This window comes from Otolemur garnettii, unplaced genomic scaffold (genome assembly GCF_000181295.1).
Source record: "Otolemur garnettii isolate 467f Iridium unplaced genomic scaffold, OtoGar3 scaffold00010, whole genome shotgun sequence".
Classification (NCBI taxonomy): Eukaryota; Metazoa; Chordata; class Mammalia; order Primates; family Galagidae; genus Otolemur; species Otolemur garnettii.
In genome coordinates, this window is record NW_003852405.1 from 22,493,372 (window position 1) to 22,509,285 (window position 15,914).

The 15,914-nt window shown below is 42.8% G+C and overlaps 1 protein-coding gene across 1 annotated transcript in view; it reads left to right on the forward strand.

The window, feature by feature from the left end:
- Positions 1 to 2,456: 2,456 nt before the first annotated feature.
- DDAH1 (dimethylarginine dimethylaminohydrolase 1) overlaps positions 2,457 to 15,914 on the forward strand; it is a 137,351-nt gene continuing 123,893 nt past the window's right edge. Inside the window, exon 1 of the mRNA XM_003784185.3 lies at positions 2,457 to 2,902. Within this exon, the coding sequence (XP_003784233.1) occupies positions 2,600 to 2,902 (303 nt within the window). The 5' untranslated portion in view covers positions 2,457 to 2,599. The remainder of the gene's footprint in view (positions 2,903 to 15,914) is intronic.

Sequence of the window (15,914 nt, forward strand, 5' to 3'; positions counted from 1 at the left end):
ACCCTTTCACGTGCTGTATGTTCTTTTTCTGTCTTTTGGCTCCAGGAAGGTGAGGTGGTGAACTTGGATGCCACATGTTGAAGAGGTGGAGCCCCTAAATGGAAGAAGACTCGATCCCTGGGTGTTGCTTTGAGAAGAGTTAAGAACAAGTCAGGAACATCTGTGTCAGACTTTAAATGAACCAGAGATGAGCGTCTATCAGTTTTCTGCCTGCTAGGGTTGTTTTATTATAGTAGCACTCGTGAGTTACCTTAAGTACGACATACAGAAATTGTAATGATCCTCCCATTGTCCCTTGAACATGCTTGTGGCTTTTGAATTCTTACTATTTCCTTCAATTCCTCACATCCCCAAAATTATTCAAGGCCTAAACCAAATTCAATCATTTTCAAGCAACTTTCTCTCTCTCCCATCAGCCACAGAGATATTTCTTTTCCTCCCCTTCCCTAGCACTATGCTAGCTATCCCTCTCCTGTGCACTTATTATAGCCCAGTTCTGAATGGCTTGCTTTCCCGGTGGAACTGCAAGCTCTTCAAGGTCAAGGATCATGTTTTTATGATTCCTATGACTCTGAAGTCCATAAATGGTGTTATGCCTGGGAATTTTCCATAAACATTCATGGGGAAAATGATCTTATCAATGTTCAATAAAGTCCACTTTCCTAAGGCAAAAGCATGAAGGCATGTAAGCTATAATTTTCTGGATTTTGTGTTTTTATTCTTTTCAGCAATATATACATTCTCACACTTTTTGACAACTGCTTAGAAGAGACAGAAGGCATACTTATCAAATTTCAGATGGCGCCAACTAGAAGTAATAAATAATGCACAAGGTGACAGAATCAAAACTAGACACACTGGAATAAAGCAGACAGCATTTAATGGGAGAAACTACACAATTACATTAAAAAAAAACAGTTACCCAATTTCAGCATGGAAAGACATGGCTAACACCAATTTATAGGGGACAACTTTCAGGTTTTAATTGGCTGCTAGGCTGACACCAGCCTAGAGTGGTACTTAGGACCTTGTTCATTGTTAGGCTTGGGTGGTGAGTACGCAAAGTATTCAGGTTCCAACAAGGGACAGGTGTGAATGAAGGCTGCTAGGGGCTGGCCAGGTGGAGGTGGATGGAGCCCTCTAGGTCTGGTAAAAACCAGCAGTAAAGGCAGGATCAAAGCCCAAAATTTTATTTAACCTGGTGTTAAATAAATTAATACATAATAATAATACAGTCATTATAAATAAATATTACATTTAGCCTGTGCAAGCTAAGCACACGGGTCAACTTGGTGGTTGACCAAGTTGGTGGTGGAATCTGCCTTCCGGGGACACCGTTAAATGATTTCTAACACTAAACTAGAACTAAGAGGGCAGCTTGTTCCCCCCAAGAGTTTTCCTTTATAAGTAAAACGTAGTAGATCTTAAAGATTTGTTAACTTTTATCCCCCTTCCCAGTGTCAGGGTCAGAGCGGTCCTTCACCTAAGACCCCTCATTTTTGAAACTGAGAAATCCGGTGTCATTTGTAAATTCAAGACATCCTTGGGGAAGGCAGATCACGTTTCTCTAGGCTCCATTGCAACAACCATTTTAGGATGCTCAGATAGAAATGCTTCCAGAACCCACGTTTCCTAAAACTTGGGATCAGAGTTCTCGCAAGGAGGCTGTAGCCTGGGCTTTGGCGCTAGACCACCAAAAAAGTGAATACAGGGTTAGGCGGCATTAAGAGCAGCCGAGCATCTGGAATAAGGGTGCTGCTGTAGTCTCTGCTAGTCAGACTACACAGGAAGAATTGTTTCTTTTCCGGATACCATGATTTTAAAAGGATACAGGAAAATTGGCGTGTATCAGAAGGAAGCTGACCAGAATGTCCAGGAGACTTACAAACCAAACCACTAGTTACTTTCTGGTGATCCCGGCTCCAGGACTGGAGGTTATCAGGTTGGGGGGCTCAGGTAGCATAGATAATAGAACTGTTTTCAGATACGTGAAGGCTGTTTTCTGAAAGAAAACGAGCACTTCAACGCCAGAAAACAGAACTGGAACCAGTCTCGGATTTAAGTTGAAATTACGAATTGTTTAAACCATTACAGTAATTGGAAAGTAGACTAGACTTTCTAAGTCAGCGAGGTTCATGTTCTGGACAAACCCTAGAAGCCCTCCAGCTGCTCTGTCCAGACCCAAGCCCGCTCTCCAAGTCCGCGTCGGGGGCGAGGCGAGGTGTGCACCTGCGGCAGAGGGCGGTGCCGTCGGGTCCCCGAGGGGTGACTTTCCGCGGAGGCCCGCCACCCGCGCACCCCTCTCGCCCCCGCCGCTTCCTCGGCCGCCGCCCCCAGCCCGGCTCCCGTGCGGGCCGTGGCGCCTCTCCGGGGCTGCAGCAAAAGCCGGGAGCGCCGGGGTGGGCGCGCGGGCTGCGCGCGGGCCGGCGCCCCGAGCTCTGGGCATGCTCAGTCGCGCGGGCAGGGCTCCGGGCGCGAGCCGCCGCTCCTGCACCACATTCATCGGCTGCCAAGAGGAGCCGCCGGGCGCTCGCAGGCTGGGCGCGCGCTGCCCGCCGAGGACCCCGCCGCCCCCGCCGCCGCGTCGCCCCCGGGAGCCATGGCCGGTCTCGGCCACGCCGCCGCCTTCGGCCGGGCCACCCACGCCGTGGTGCGGGCGCTGCCCGAGTCCCTGTGCCAGCACGCGCTGAGGAGCACCAAGGGCGAGGAGGTGGATTTCGCCCGGGCGGAGCGGCAGCACCAGCTCTACGTGGGCGTGCTGGGCAGCAAGCTGGGGCTGCGGCTGGTGGAGCTGCCGGCCGACGAGAGCCTCCCGGACTGCGTGTTCGTGGAGGACGTGGCCGTGGTGTGCGAGGAGACGGCCCTCATCACCCGACCCGGGGCGCCCAGCCGGAGGAAGGAGGTAACTGCCCGGCCGGCGACGCGAGGGGCGCGGCCGGGGGCGCGCGCCGGGCCCTCCCCGGCCGCCGGGAGCCGCCCGCCGCCGGAATCGCGGAATTGGTCCCGGGCTAGTTCATAACTTCCCATGGGGGGTGTGTGTGTGCGTGTGTGTCCGAGAGTCAGAGAGAGAAGTTCATTGTTCACACCTTCCTGCCGTCGGGAGCCTTCGAGACGATCTTGGTTGAGTGTGGTTGGGCAGGTGTGGGGGCTGGAGACTCCGTCTCACAGCAGTTTTATTTGTAAAAATTCAACAGCAGCAAAGACAGTGCAACTCTGAGTTTCCCAGGGAGCGGGGGCAAGGCGGATGCCGCTCCAGTCGTGACACTGAAGCCCCTAGGTCCTTCCTGGCGCTTGAAGCGGGGCGGGAGGGTTAAATTAACCAGCGGAGTGTCGGTACCCACAGACCTGGGGCGTCCCAAGTTACTTTTCGGGGTTGGCGGGTGAGTCCGGTAGAATGGGACTGGTAAGTGAATGAATGGAAGGAAAGTGGCTGGTGAGCTGTGCTGAGTGTGTGCGTGAATGGGCTGGGCTGGAGAAGCTGTACTCGCCGTAGGCTGTGGGGTGTGAGTATCCGCGAGCGTGTTCAATTGGAAATTCTCGTTCCACACATTCCATAATTTTTATTCTCTCTGTTTTTAAACTCAGCAATTAAGAGGGCTTTACGTGTTCTCAAGAGATAGTAACTATTTTGAAATATTGCCGTTTGTGAAAATGACTATGATTGCTTTGAACACAATGTAGGTTAGTGGGGAGAGACAAATGCAGTGAGATTGGATTTTAAAATGCCATCTGGCCTGGGATTCTTCTCATTGCTAGTGAAGAGCCCAGGCTCAAGACTCTGATAGCCTTACAAGAAGCTAGTGGTTTCTTTTCTGTCTGGGGGTTCAGGAATTTTTTATTTTGTTTTTATTCACTTCCCATTGGAAATGCTTCATAGAGCTTATGATTAAAATATGCTTATCCTTGGTTAATGGAATCCTGCATGGTCTGAGAGAATAAGTGTATTCCATTTGTTCCTCCTTGAGATAATCAGCTTTTTTCACTCTCCATTAGCAGAAAACTCAAAGAGTAACAGGTCTCATTCTTTCAGCCCTTTGATCTCCTTTGCCACACCTCTCCATCTTTGAGTCTGTGAGATTCTCCACTCTTTTAAACTGATGAGGATTGTAACCCCATTTGAATGCTTTTGAATGTGTTCTGGACCATATGGCAGAGCTGTGGTTTGTACCTAAAAGAGTAAAATAGATTTTTCAAACGGTACTCATTTGATGGGGTAGTCAGATGTCCTCTCAAGAGACTGTTGCCATATTTGTCCATTTCATTCCGTTCCTAGAATGAAACCTTCCAAGTTTTGGCCTTCCTGGTGCTTAAGTGAGCAGTGATCTTTCTCCCCTACCTAGATTTTGAGGCATAGATTTTAAATTGGCTTCATCCTGATGATAGCCTGGTGTTCACATAGCGTACTGGATATAAGAATGTGAGACTGGATCTCAGCTCCACAACTTCCTAATTCTGTGACTTTTGAAGAAGTGCCTCTTGCCTCAGTTTTCTCATCTATAAGGTGGGTGATACCTGTATTGCAAAGTTTTGGTAATGAATGTATTAATCTCAAAACCATAGGACAGGACATTTAGTGAATGTTGACTCTTATTATTCATTTAACAATGGGTCATAGAAGATTTACCCCTTTAGTAAGAAGTCAACTATGCGCTGATGTAGTTAGTCATATTTCTATTTTCTGGGGTGAAGGGGAGCCATCTTCAAGCCTAATCTGTCCTGTGATTCCGCCTCCCAGCTTGGGTCTCCTCCTGGTTGTGTGGTCTCTCCCCAAAGCGCCTTTCGCATTTTTCTCAACCAATCCGAGTCACCAGGATAACAGACCTTTTAGGCAGGTAAAGGGATCGGATAGTCTGATGACTTGGGCTGCTTCTGGAGAGCAGAGCCATGCAGGACAACGGTCTTTGAAATCTCTCACAGTGCCAGTTCACTGCCTTGGTAGGTGTGTTGATGCTTGTTGAATGAATGAAAGAAATGCTAATACAGACACGGGCTCATAGTTACTTCAAGGTCCTCTTTGAATTGGTGTATATATTTTTATATATCTGCCTTCCTAACTGCAAAAATCCATAACAGCCAAGAAATTATTTTAAAATTATCATCACTGATCTCCTTTTCTCCATTCCCCTCATGTTCCATTCTATACCCACGTCATGGCCAAGCTGGTCTTTTAAAAATTCAAGTCTGAATTGCATTTGTCAATGTACACAGCTATGATTTAATAATAAAAAAAACCAAATCTGACCCTGTCTCTCTGCCCAGCATTCTTGAAGGACTCCTATTGTGCTGAGATAAACCCACCCGGCTGCCTTTCTAGCTTCAGCGTCATGTCTGACCCCACCTCAAGCACCCCCGACCCTCGGCACAAGCCAGGTTCTCTCACTCAAGCTCACCACACGACTGCTTTTCTGGATACACATTTTTTGTATATCTGGGACACTCTTCCTCCTCTTTCTCTGCCCTTTAACTTGGCTGTTCCTACCCGTGCTTCAGTTTTCAGCTTACTGTTGTCATTAATATTATTAATTAACTTTTATTGGGAGCTTGCCACTTGCCACACTGCCAGGTTTATGACATGAGTTTCACTGTTGCTCACATCAGTTCTTCATGCTCAGTATTATGCTTATTTTAAAGTTGATGAAATAGGCTTAGCGAGATTAAATAAATCGACAAAAGCTATACGGAGGAACCAGTAAAACCAGGATTTGAACTCAAGTTTGGAGGACTGTAAAGCTCTAGTCCTGCCCACCGTGATGCCCCCTGTGATATTAGCTACCACCTTCCCTGGAATTCGTTTTTCTTTATGAGTTCCTAGAACTCCCTATATTTCCTTTTATATTAATGTACCATATAATTGCCTGTTTACCTTTCTGTATCGCCAGTTACTATGTAAACTGTCAGGGCAGAGATCGTATCTTCATTGCTCAACATTTTATCCCACCCACAACAGGCAGGCAGCAAACATTTTGTTGAATAAATGTGTCCTTGACCTTAGGCCTCCCTGCTCCGGACATATTTGGTGTTTTGCAAGCATTCTCAATCAGTGGAGGCCCAGAAGGTTTTACTGTGAATATGGGTGGCTTATAGCTGTTTCTCTCTTCCTTTCCCCTTCCCTGTTCCTGTTTTTGTCTCTTATTGTTTTTATTTTCATTTGTTTTTATAAAAGTATTGAGAAGTTCCTTCTTAATCAAAACATCACACTGTATTTCATGACTTTTCTTCCTTGGAATTCAAGAAAGTGTTCCTGGGAAAGCTCAGTGTTGGCCTCAATGCGGCCTGGAGAGATTAATGAAACATAGGCCCTCTGTGCAGGAAGCTGAAGTTTCAGAGAAAGATATTGTGTACACAGATAGTCAGGAAATTATGCTAATTGTCAACAACTCTGTGTCTTCAGGACTATGAGGAATTTTAATATATTTAATATTTTGAAGACCAATCAGCCTTGAGAAGACTGTTGTATTTTAAATGAATCCAACTTGCTTTTTAGGGGGAAAAAGTCAACTTCTAATGTCAAAGTACTATCAACAAATTATCTAAAAGCTGAGGAAGGGCAAGTGACAGGGTTGAGGTGTTTTTTGTTTTTTGTTTTTTAGATACAGAGTCTCACTTTATTGCCCTCGGTAGAGTGCCATGGTGTCACAGCTCACAGCAACCTCCAACTTCTGGGCTTAGGTGATTCTTTTGCCTCAGCCTCTTGAGTAGCAGGGACTACAGGCACCTGCCACAACACCCAGCTGTTTTTTTTGTCGCAGTTTGGCGGGGGCTGGGTTTGAACCCACCACCCTTGGTATATGGGGTCAGCGCCCTACCAGCTGAGCCACAGGTGCTGCCCAAGGGTTGAGGTTTTTAAAAAAGTAATTAAAACTTTTGTGTTGGTAATGCATGCCTACAGTACCAAATTCAGAAGGTACAAGAGGATGTGCAGTCCCCTCTTTAAGGGCAACTATTAATACCATTTTCTTTTTTTTGGCCAGGGAGGCTTTGAACCCACCACCTCTGGTATATGGTGCCAGTGTCCCTAATGCCATTTTCTTGAGTTTCTTTCCGGAAGGTTTTTACTACCTAATAAATGATTAACTGACAATGCTTACTTAAGCAAAATTGTGAAATATATTCTGTGCCCCTTTGTCCCTTTTTGAGAGTGATTTTATCCTTTCCTGGGTCAAGCATTTTCACAAAGTGAAATGTTATTACACAAAGTGAAAATAGCGTTAATTATTCTTTCCTTGAGCTTCAGCATTTTTAGGAACCCCTTTAGGAAGAAGTCAATGCTTTGCAGAGGTTAATAAATTCCTTAAGTAGAATTAGGCATCAAGTGGGGGAATGTGGGCATAAATGGATGGGTGGGCTATGTACATTAGGATAGACGTTCCCTTTCTATTGGGGTGCTTGACTATTAGGACCTACGTAATTTGGATATATAAAGTATGAACATATGAACTTTTTCCTAACCAAAGAATAAAAAGCATAATTATGTTGATCCCAGGGGCAAGGTGAACATCAAGATCATGTCTAATAGCAGGAGCTAGCAAATTCCACTTCTTGGACTGCATGTGCAAATCTTAAAGCCTGGTAACATCATTAGTTCTTTTAAAATAAAAGGAAGTTGAAGCTCAGGTAACCGAGGTTAAGTAGCTTGTCTAACGTCGCACATAGCTAATCAGTTGAGGAAATGAGGTTTTCATGAAAATTTGAAGGTCATTTTTGCTTGTCGCCAGTTGTAGTTAATCCTAACAGAACATTAAATCAATACCTAATACATTAAATCAATGCATAATAGAATAATTACTTGGATCCCATTATACACATTAACCATATACAACCTAACTTGGATGTTAACTAAGTGAATCATTTTACTTCCGGTCTCCCTTAAATGAGCGTAGGTTCTTTTCATTTTAGTTAAAAAACATTAATTCAGTCATTTACATAAACCCTGCCTAAATAGCAAAGGCACAGTTTGTGCATAATTGTGTCTTATTTACCAGGAGAGTAGATGATTGCTTTTTTAAATGCACACACTTCCTCAAATTTCTTTTTAGTTTCAAGTGAGAAAACTGCCTTAAGCCATTATTAGAAATTACTCCGACTCTCTCCAAGATGGGAAATGAATGTGCTGAAGGCTCTTCACACAGCAGCAGATTAATAGTTCTTGATAAACTGTCACCTCCAACTAGTTAGAACAACCGCTTCTTTTCAGGATGTTTCTTTTTTACCTTTTCTGCGTGGCCTTGGCAGTAACATTGAGAAATTGATGTGTTCAGGAGCCTGGGACACAGCTAATAATGTAATCTGTTCCTGTATAGTTGATCTTGAAAGCCTTGAAAATAAAGAACAAAATGATGAGTAGGGAGTGACTTCTATTAGATATCGTCAGCTACAAATGAGCTTTCTACAATCTACAAATGATTCTTAGTATCATTGGAGAATCAGTATAGGACTAAGAAGACAGGGCTGGATCCCTTGTAATTCACATATGCTGGAAAATTGCTTTTGTGTGTATTTGAATTCTTATTAAGCTCAGATGTTTTCAAAATTAGTTTTCTTTATAGTAATGGTTAGTATCCATCCATTAATATAAACCACAAGCAAATGTGCTTAAGACTTTTCAGCGGACACGTTTTCCTTCCACTTCCTTTGTGTTGTAAGTAAATTATTGTGGCATGTTGTAAATCTCAATATAAGGTGGAGATGAATGTTTTAAAAAAATGTGTACTAGCTATTATTTATGTTATGGGGTATTTTTGTTACTAAAATCTGCAACCACTTCAGAAGGCTTCATTTTATGACGAGAGATCTGTGTGTGGTAGTGTTCATTCCCCTTATCAAGGGGGTGACACAATTAATGATCAAATGACTAAAATCTAGATGAAAGGAAGTTTTCAGCAGTATCCTATATACATAGAGCACAGTGCATTGTTCACCCTAGGTGAACAGTATTTACACCCAACAAAACAACAGAATATTTACACCCTAGGCTGTAAATATTTAGCTGCCAGACCTGGATCCCCTGATGCTTCATGAAAATATCCACCTGACCTTTCAAGTTAGCTTCTGTTGTTTTCCCTGAACTGACATTAAGTTTTCAATTTGTCAGGCTCTCCATCTCATTTCATAAACAGGAACTTATCATCTGAGTGGACAGGCAGGAGGAATCGCAAACAACAAATCCCATTAAAAACGTGTGTGTGCAATGCCTCCTAGTGCACTTGGGCATTATACAATAATTTAATAACCTGCATTGTCTTCCTGAAGCTGAGTCCTGAAGGAGTGGTAGCGTCACATAGAAAAGAATAAACCAGACTGTTTCTGAATGTGTGGATAATCCAAGCAGGTATGACAAGAGAAATCAGCCCAGTGGAATCCAAAGACAGAGCTGGTTTGATTCTGTCCAACAAATCAATGTAGACAAGAACCTGATTTAGTTTGGGTTAGCAACTTAATGGGAATATAACATTGAATCTGCTTATGCACCGAGGTGAGCTTCTAGGGTGAGCTGTTGTTATTCCAGTGAAGATGTATACATCAGTATTTTGCTTGATTTGAATATATGTAAATAAATAAACCTTTGTCTTATTTAATAAAACCTTTTCCCTTTATTCTTTTGTTCTTATTTTAAGAATTAGTAAAGTTTTCTAATTCTTCTGTGGCATTAATTATAAGTCCCGTGATTGTGTTAAAAACGACGTTGCTTTTTGAAAGTAAAAGGGTAATAGTTGCATCACTCTTATATGTTTGTGCATTCAGCAACTATTATGTAGCAGACTCAATGCCTGGTGCTGTGGAGATGTAAATGAACTAGATACCTCTACTTCCCTGGAGGCCCTCACAGTCCAGCTGGGAGGCTAACCAATGACAGACACTTGCGGAACAGACAGAGGGACAGATTTTATGACAGAGCTCTGTCTTCTGATATGGAAGGTCAAGGAGGTGTGGGTGACCCACACCAGGGCTTCCCAGAAGGAGTGATTATTGAGTGGGAGTTAACCAGGGGAAGCCAGAGAGGAGATGCTTGATATGGAGAGTATGATGAGCTGGGATCAATGTGATAGTCCAGTGCAAATTAATTTCATTCCTGTTGAGAAAGATGCAGGATTGAAAAAAGCTCATCTGTTCGTAGTCCTGATTCCAAGTTCACCAAGAGAACCACATCTATATTTCTTGTTTGGGGGTTAGAGAGATTTGGCCACTTACTGTACCCCATTTCTAAGTTCACTCCCCTATTTTCTCTTGCCCACGTACTCTTCTAAGAGGGTTTGGCACCTCTTCTAAGATTCCTGACCTGCACAGTGTGGGAATAATGTAGCCCACTCTGGAGTGAACTAAAGTCTACTTCAAGTGTCAGGTCAGGCTAATTTCTCAAGGTTAGCATTTAGATTTTAGCAAGGCACTTTTGGGGTGGGGAGTTCTATAAGTTAGTGTTTTCTTTGCTGAACTTGACCCATAATTTGCCACACTAGAATGTACCAGGCAAAGCTGGCCTCATGCAGTATGATTATGTACAGATGCTCTTTGACTTACAAGGGGTTATATCCTGATAAACCCATCGCAAGTTGTGAATATCCTAAACCCCAAAATGCATTTAACACACATAACCTACTGAACATCAAAGTTTAGCCTAGCCTATCTTTTTTTTGTAACCTAAAACTCTTGGGCTTAAGCGATTCTCTTGCCGCAGCCTCCTGAGTAGCTGGGACTACAGGGGCCCACCACAATGCCTGGCTAATTTTTTTGTTGCAGTTGTCATTGTTGTTTTATCTGACCTGGGCCAGGTTCAAACCTGCCAGCCTCGATGTATGTGGCCAGCACCCTACCTGCTGAGCTACAGGCGCCGCCCTAGCCTATCCTATCTTAAAAGTGCTCTGAACACTTACATTAATTAGCTTACTGTTGGGCAAAATTGTCTAACACACGGCCTGTTTTATCATAAAGTATAGAATATCTCGTGTAATTTACTGAATACTGTACTGAAAGTAAAAACCAGAATGGTCGTGTGGACGCTAGAAGTACCATTTTCACAGCATTTGTGTCACTTTTGTACCATTGTAAAGTCAAAAACCTTAAGTTGAACCATCATAAGTCAGGAAACATCTGAATACCACCCCTAACAATGACAAGTAAAAAAAGCTAATTCCTATTTGCTGTTGAAATGTGTTTTTATTTGTGGATCTTTCCATCTTGACAGTAGCCAGCACTGAATCTCATGTTAATGTAAGTTAAGGCTGGACTAAACTGAGCAGGTGTCTGCAATGACACACTGAACTTTCGACGTGCTACAGGAGGCAGCATAGAGGACTGTCCTGGAGGCCTGGAGATGCTGGTTTTGAATTTTCAACAATGTTGAGCTCAAACATTTTTTCCAGCTTAAATGTGCTGTTCTTTCCTTCTGGAACTCGAGTTGTATTGGGGTGAAAGTGTAGGCTGGGGAAGGAAAAGGGAGGAAAAGGATGGGGAGATGATGCTAACTTACATTCACAGGAACTGATTGGGGTTTGATGAATTAAAAATAATGGACTTTATTCAACCCAGGACATTATACTTGTTCTGCTTAATTAACCAATCGTATAAGCTCATGTCTTGCTAATGATAACGCATTAGGAGATGCAGTTGAGTTTGCTTAGTCTATTTCAAAAGCTCTGCTTACTCAACCATTTATAGCACATTTGATAAGTAGTTTTTTTCCTAGAGAAAACTTTAAATAAAAGTCATCGAAAGTACATAAGCTCCCTGGACCCATGTACTTCCTCCTATCACACGTCACTTTCCTCGGAGTCTGCTGGCTGATGTTTCCATGGTATAAATGTGAATCAGTGACCTGAAAAAATGGAGAGAAAATGGTCACGAGGTCTGTGCTGCAAGTTTTGTTTTCATTACAACCAAGTCTTGACTTGTCCCTGCTATTCCTTTTTTATAAACCCTCAAGTATACCCTCAGTCTAGGTACTGATTTCCATTCTGGATGCTAAAATTTTAGTTTGATTTTCCAAATTTTAATTTTTGTGTCCCAAACCTTCATGAAGTTATTTTTCTGAGGAAAGCCATAAAAGTAAAAAGGATATCCATGTAAATGTGGCCTTTCTATTTTTATCTGAGTCTACATTAAGATTGTTAACCTAGTCATATATAGAATTATCTTTTAAAATGTGGAGATAAAACCTAGAATTTTTAGCCTGAAATAATTCAAAAACCTGAACTTAGTGGATTAATCTTGGTACAATTTCAAAATAATAAGGGAAAAAATCACTGTCATTTTATTCTCTTAATTTTTTTTTTGAATCATAAGGGAGCCATCATTCAAGAAGAAAGATTATTATAACTATAGTTTGGTTTGGGGTCATATTTTTGGCCATTTGTGATATAATCCCTTATATCAAAGGGCAAGAGAGAGGAATAGAACCTTCTCTGACAAAGATGGGAGAATGGCTAACAAACATCTGAAAACATGCTCACCATCCCTGATTATCAGAGAAATGCAAATCAAAACCATGCTGAGATATCACCTAACCTCAGTGAGAATGGCCCACATCACAGAATCTCAAAGCCCTTGGTAGAGCACTGTGGCGTCACAGCTCACAGCAACCTCAAACTCTGGGGCTTAAGTGATTCTCTTGCCTCAGCCTCCTAAGTAGCTGGGACTACAGGGGCCCACCACAACACCTGACTAATTTTTTTTTTTTTTGCAATTGTCATTGTTGTGATAATCATGTCACAAATGCTTTGTATGGAGAAATTTAAATCTACTACTTTATTCTCAAGCACCCAAACCATTTTTGCTGTTGCTTTTTGAAACTTTTGATATTATTTTTTGTATGCCATCCTAGTCCTCCATTAGAGACCTTGGTTTTCCCGCACTCCTTTCTCTGAAAAATAGATTATTAGGAGGCAGAAGGGGGCCCTGCTCAAAATGGTCACTGATTTCTTCATTTTTTTCTCGGCTATTCTGAAAGTAGATGACTCTAAAGCTGGGTGGCGCAGTGAATAGGGTGCTGGCCACATACACCCAGGCTGGCGGGGTAGAAACCAGCCCAGGCCAGCTAAACAACAATAACAACTGCAACCAAAAACATAGTCAGGCGTTGTGGTAGGCCCCTGTAGTCCCAGCTACTTGACATGGCACTCTACCAAGGACGACATAGTGAGGCTCTGTCTCAAAATAAATAAATAAATAAAAATAAAATAAATGACCCTAGAGCTTTAGGCCTCCCTCATCTCTAAGTCTCCCCAAACTAGTGCAAATATATGAACTGTGAGTAGAGTTTCACAACAAAGATTTTTGTACCTTTTTTTTTTTCAAATTGCTGCTCTCCACCCTCTAGTGGGTCATGAAATCAATTTAGTGGGTCATGACCAGATCTTTTATTTTTCCTGTAATAGAATTAATAGAAAACATCAGCATGTACTGCAGCATAATAAGTATTGTAAGGGTAAGTCCTGTTTCATGAAACTTGTTTCATTTATTTGCATTTGTGTTTGTGTACTGATGTGGTAAACAAATTTCTTATTCTTGGTCATAATGGAAAAAAAAAGTGAAAATCCTGTGCATCCACTTTCATCCAGATTGCACCACTCAGCCTCTTTCTGGAAATTCTAGAGGGCCATGCCTGTTGGCCTGTTGGGTCCTAGGAATCATGGCCAAAATCTCATTTCTGTTACTTGCGTTGGCTCCTTACAGTGGTGGTTTTTTGACTGTTTGGACCCCTGTCCATTTAGGAAACTGGCACTGGGTCCGTCCTTCTTTATAGCCTGGTAGAAGGATTGGGGAACATGAAGAGGAGGAAGATTGTCACCTTCACCATTTGTTAGAAACTGATTCTACCTGTCTTGCTTTGGCGACCTATTCTAAACTAGTTAAGGGAAATTCAGTTGATTAAGATGAGAAAGCATCTGAATTTGCATTTTTTGCATTATTTTTCTTTCTTTCTTTCGTTTTTTTAATTGTTGGGGATTCATTGAGGGTGCAAAGAACCAGGTTACCCTGCTTGCATTTGTTAGGTAAAGTCCCTCTTATAATTGTGTCTGGTCCCCAGGCCCCCCACCCCTCCCTCATTCCCTCTCTTGGCTCCCCCATTCCCCTAGCCCCTGCCATGTACTGGAATCAATGGTCCTCATATCAGATTTGAGTACATTGGGTTGTTTCTTCTCCATTCTTGTGATGCTTAACTAAGAAGAATATGTTTCAGCTCCATCCAGGTTAACACAATAGATGTAAAGTCAACATCTTTTTTAGTGGCTGAATAGTATTCTATGGTATACATATACCACAGCTTGTTAATCCATTTCTGGGTTGGTAGGCATTTAGGTTGTTTCCACAATTTGGCAATTGTAAATTGAGCAGCAGTAAACAGTCTGGAAGATGCCAGTGGCAATTGCAACAACAACAAAAATAAACAAATGGGACTTAATTATGCTCAATAGCTTCTGTACAGCTAAGGAGACAACAACCAAAGCAAATAGACAGCCATCAGTCTGGGAAATGATATTTGCATATTATGAATTGGGTAAAAGCTTGATAACTAGACTCTACAGAGAACTCAAATTAAGCAACATAAAAAGATCCAACAATCCCTTATATCAATAGGCAAGAGAGAGGAATAGAACCATCTCTGACAAAAACAGAAGAATGGCTAACAAACATATGAAAACATGCTCACTGTCCCTAATTATCAGAGAAATGCAAATCAAAACCAGGCTGAGATATCACCTAACCTCAGTGAGAATGGCCCACATCACAGAATCTCAAAGCCACAGATGCTGGCAAGGATGTAGAGAGAAGGCAACACTTTTATACTATTGGTGGGACTGCAAACTAATAGGAAGTATGGAGGACCCTCAAAGAATTCAAACTAGACCTCCCATTTAATCCTGCAGCCCCATTACTGGGCATCTACCAGTAATATCATTTTATTATAAGGCATTTTTTTTCTTTTTTGAGACAGAGTCTCACTTTTGCCCCAGCTAGAGTGCCATGGTGTCAACCTAGCCCCCAGCAGCCTCAGACTCCTGGATTCAAATAATCTTCCTACTTCAGCCTCCCTAGTAACTGGCACGACAGGTGCCCACCACCACACCTGGCTGTTTCTGCGTTTTTTTAGGGTACATTTGGTGGCAGCAACATTCCCCAAACCCCTTGCCAGGAGTTGCCAATGTTGCCAATGAAAAGTAGCAACATTAAGGTGGAGGCCGAGACTTACACTGGTACCAGGAGGTCTCAGGGTCCAATATCAGGAGTTGGCCAAAGACACTCTATGAATGGGGAGAGAGGCGCAGGACACTTATTTTAGTTCAGAGCACCCCAGCATGTGTTCAAACACCGGATGTGCTGAAACATACTTTTGATGCCATTCTCATCACTTACCAGCCCAAAAGAGATCTTAAAAATCACTGATTTCAGTGTCTTTGCTTTATCCTTCTACAATACTGGATAGATGGAAATCCTACCCTTATTAGGAATGGGCAAAGGAAATTTAATTTTCTCTCACGAGTAAACCACTTCAGCAATATTTGTGGGTGACAGTGCCCATTAAGTATAAGACATTTGGACTAGTGTGTGTGTGTTAGGGTTCGTTCTGACAAAGTGCATATGGATGGTTTCTAATCATGGTCTGTCCGTGATTTCAGGGAAGTGGAGTATCCAGTTTTCAGTGGTGACCCCTTTTTCCCAGCTGAGCAGCCTGGGACTAAGAGTGGCGTGCACTGCCTCCCCCATGCTTTTCTGTCCTCCTCCAAATCGTGCTCTGAAGATTTTGATAAGAGGCATTAATGATAGAGGCAAACAGCGCGTGGCTGTGACTGGTGAAATTGTGTGTTTGCAGGAGGGGTTGAAATTGTGCAACTTGGGGCTGTAATTACGCGAGGAAAATGGGTAGTGCGCTTGTCATGTCTGTGCCTGCATTTTTCTTTGTGAGCACTGAGCCAGATAAC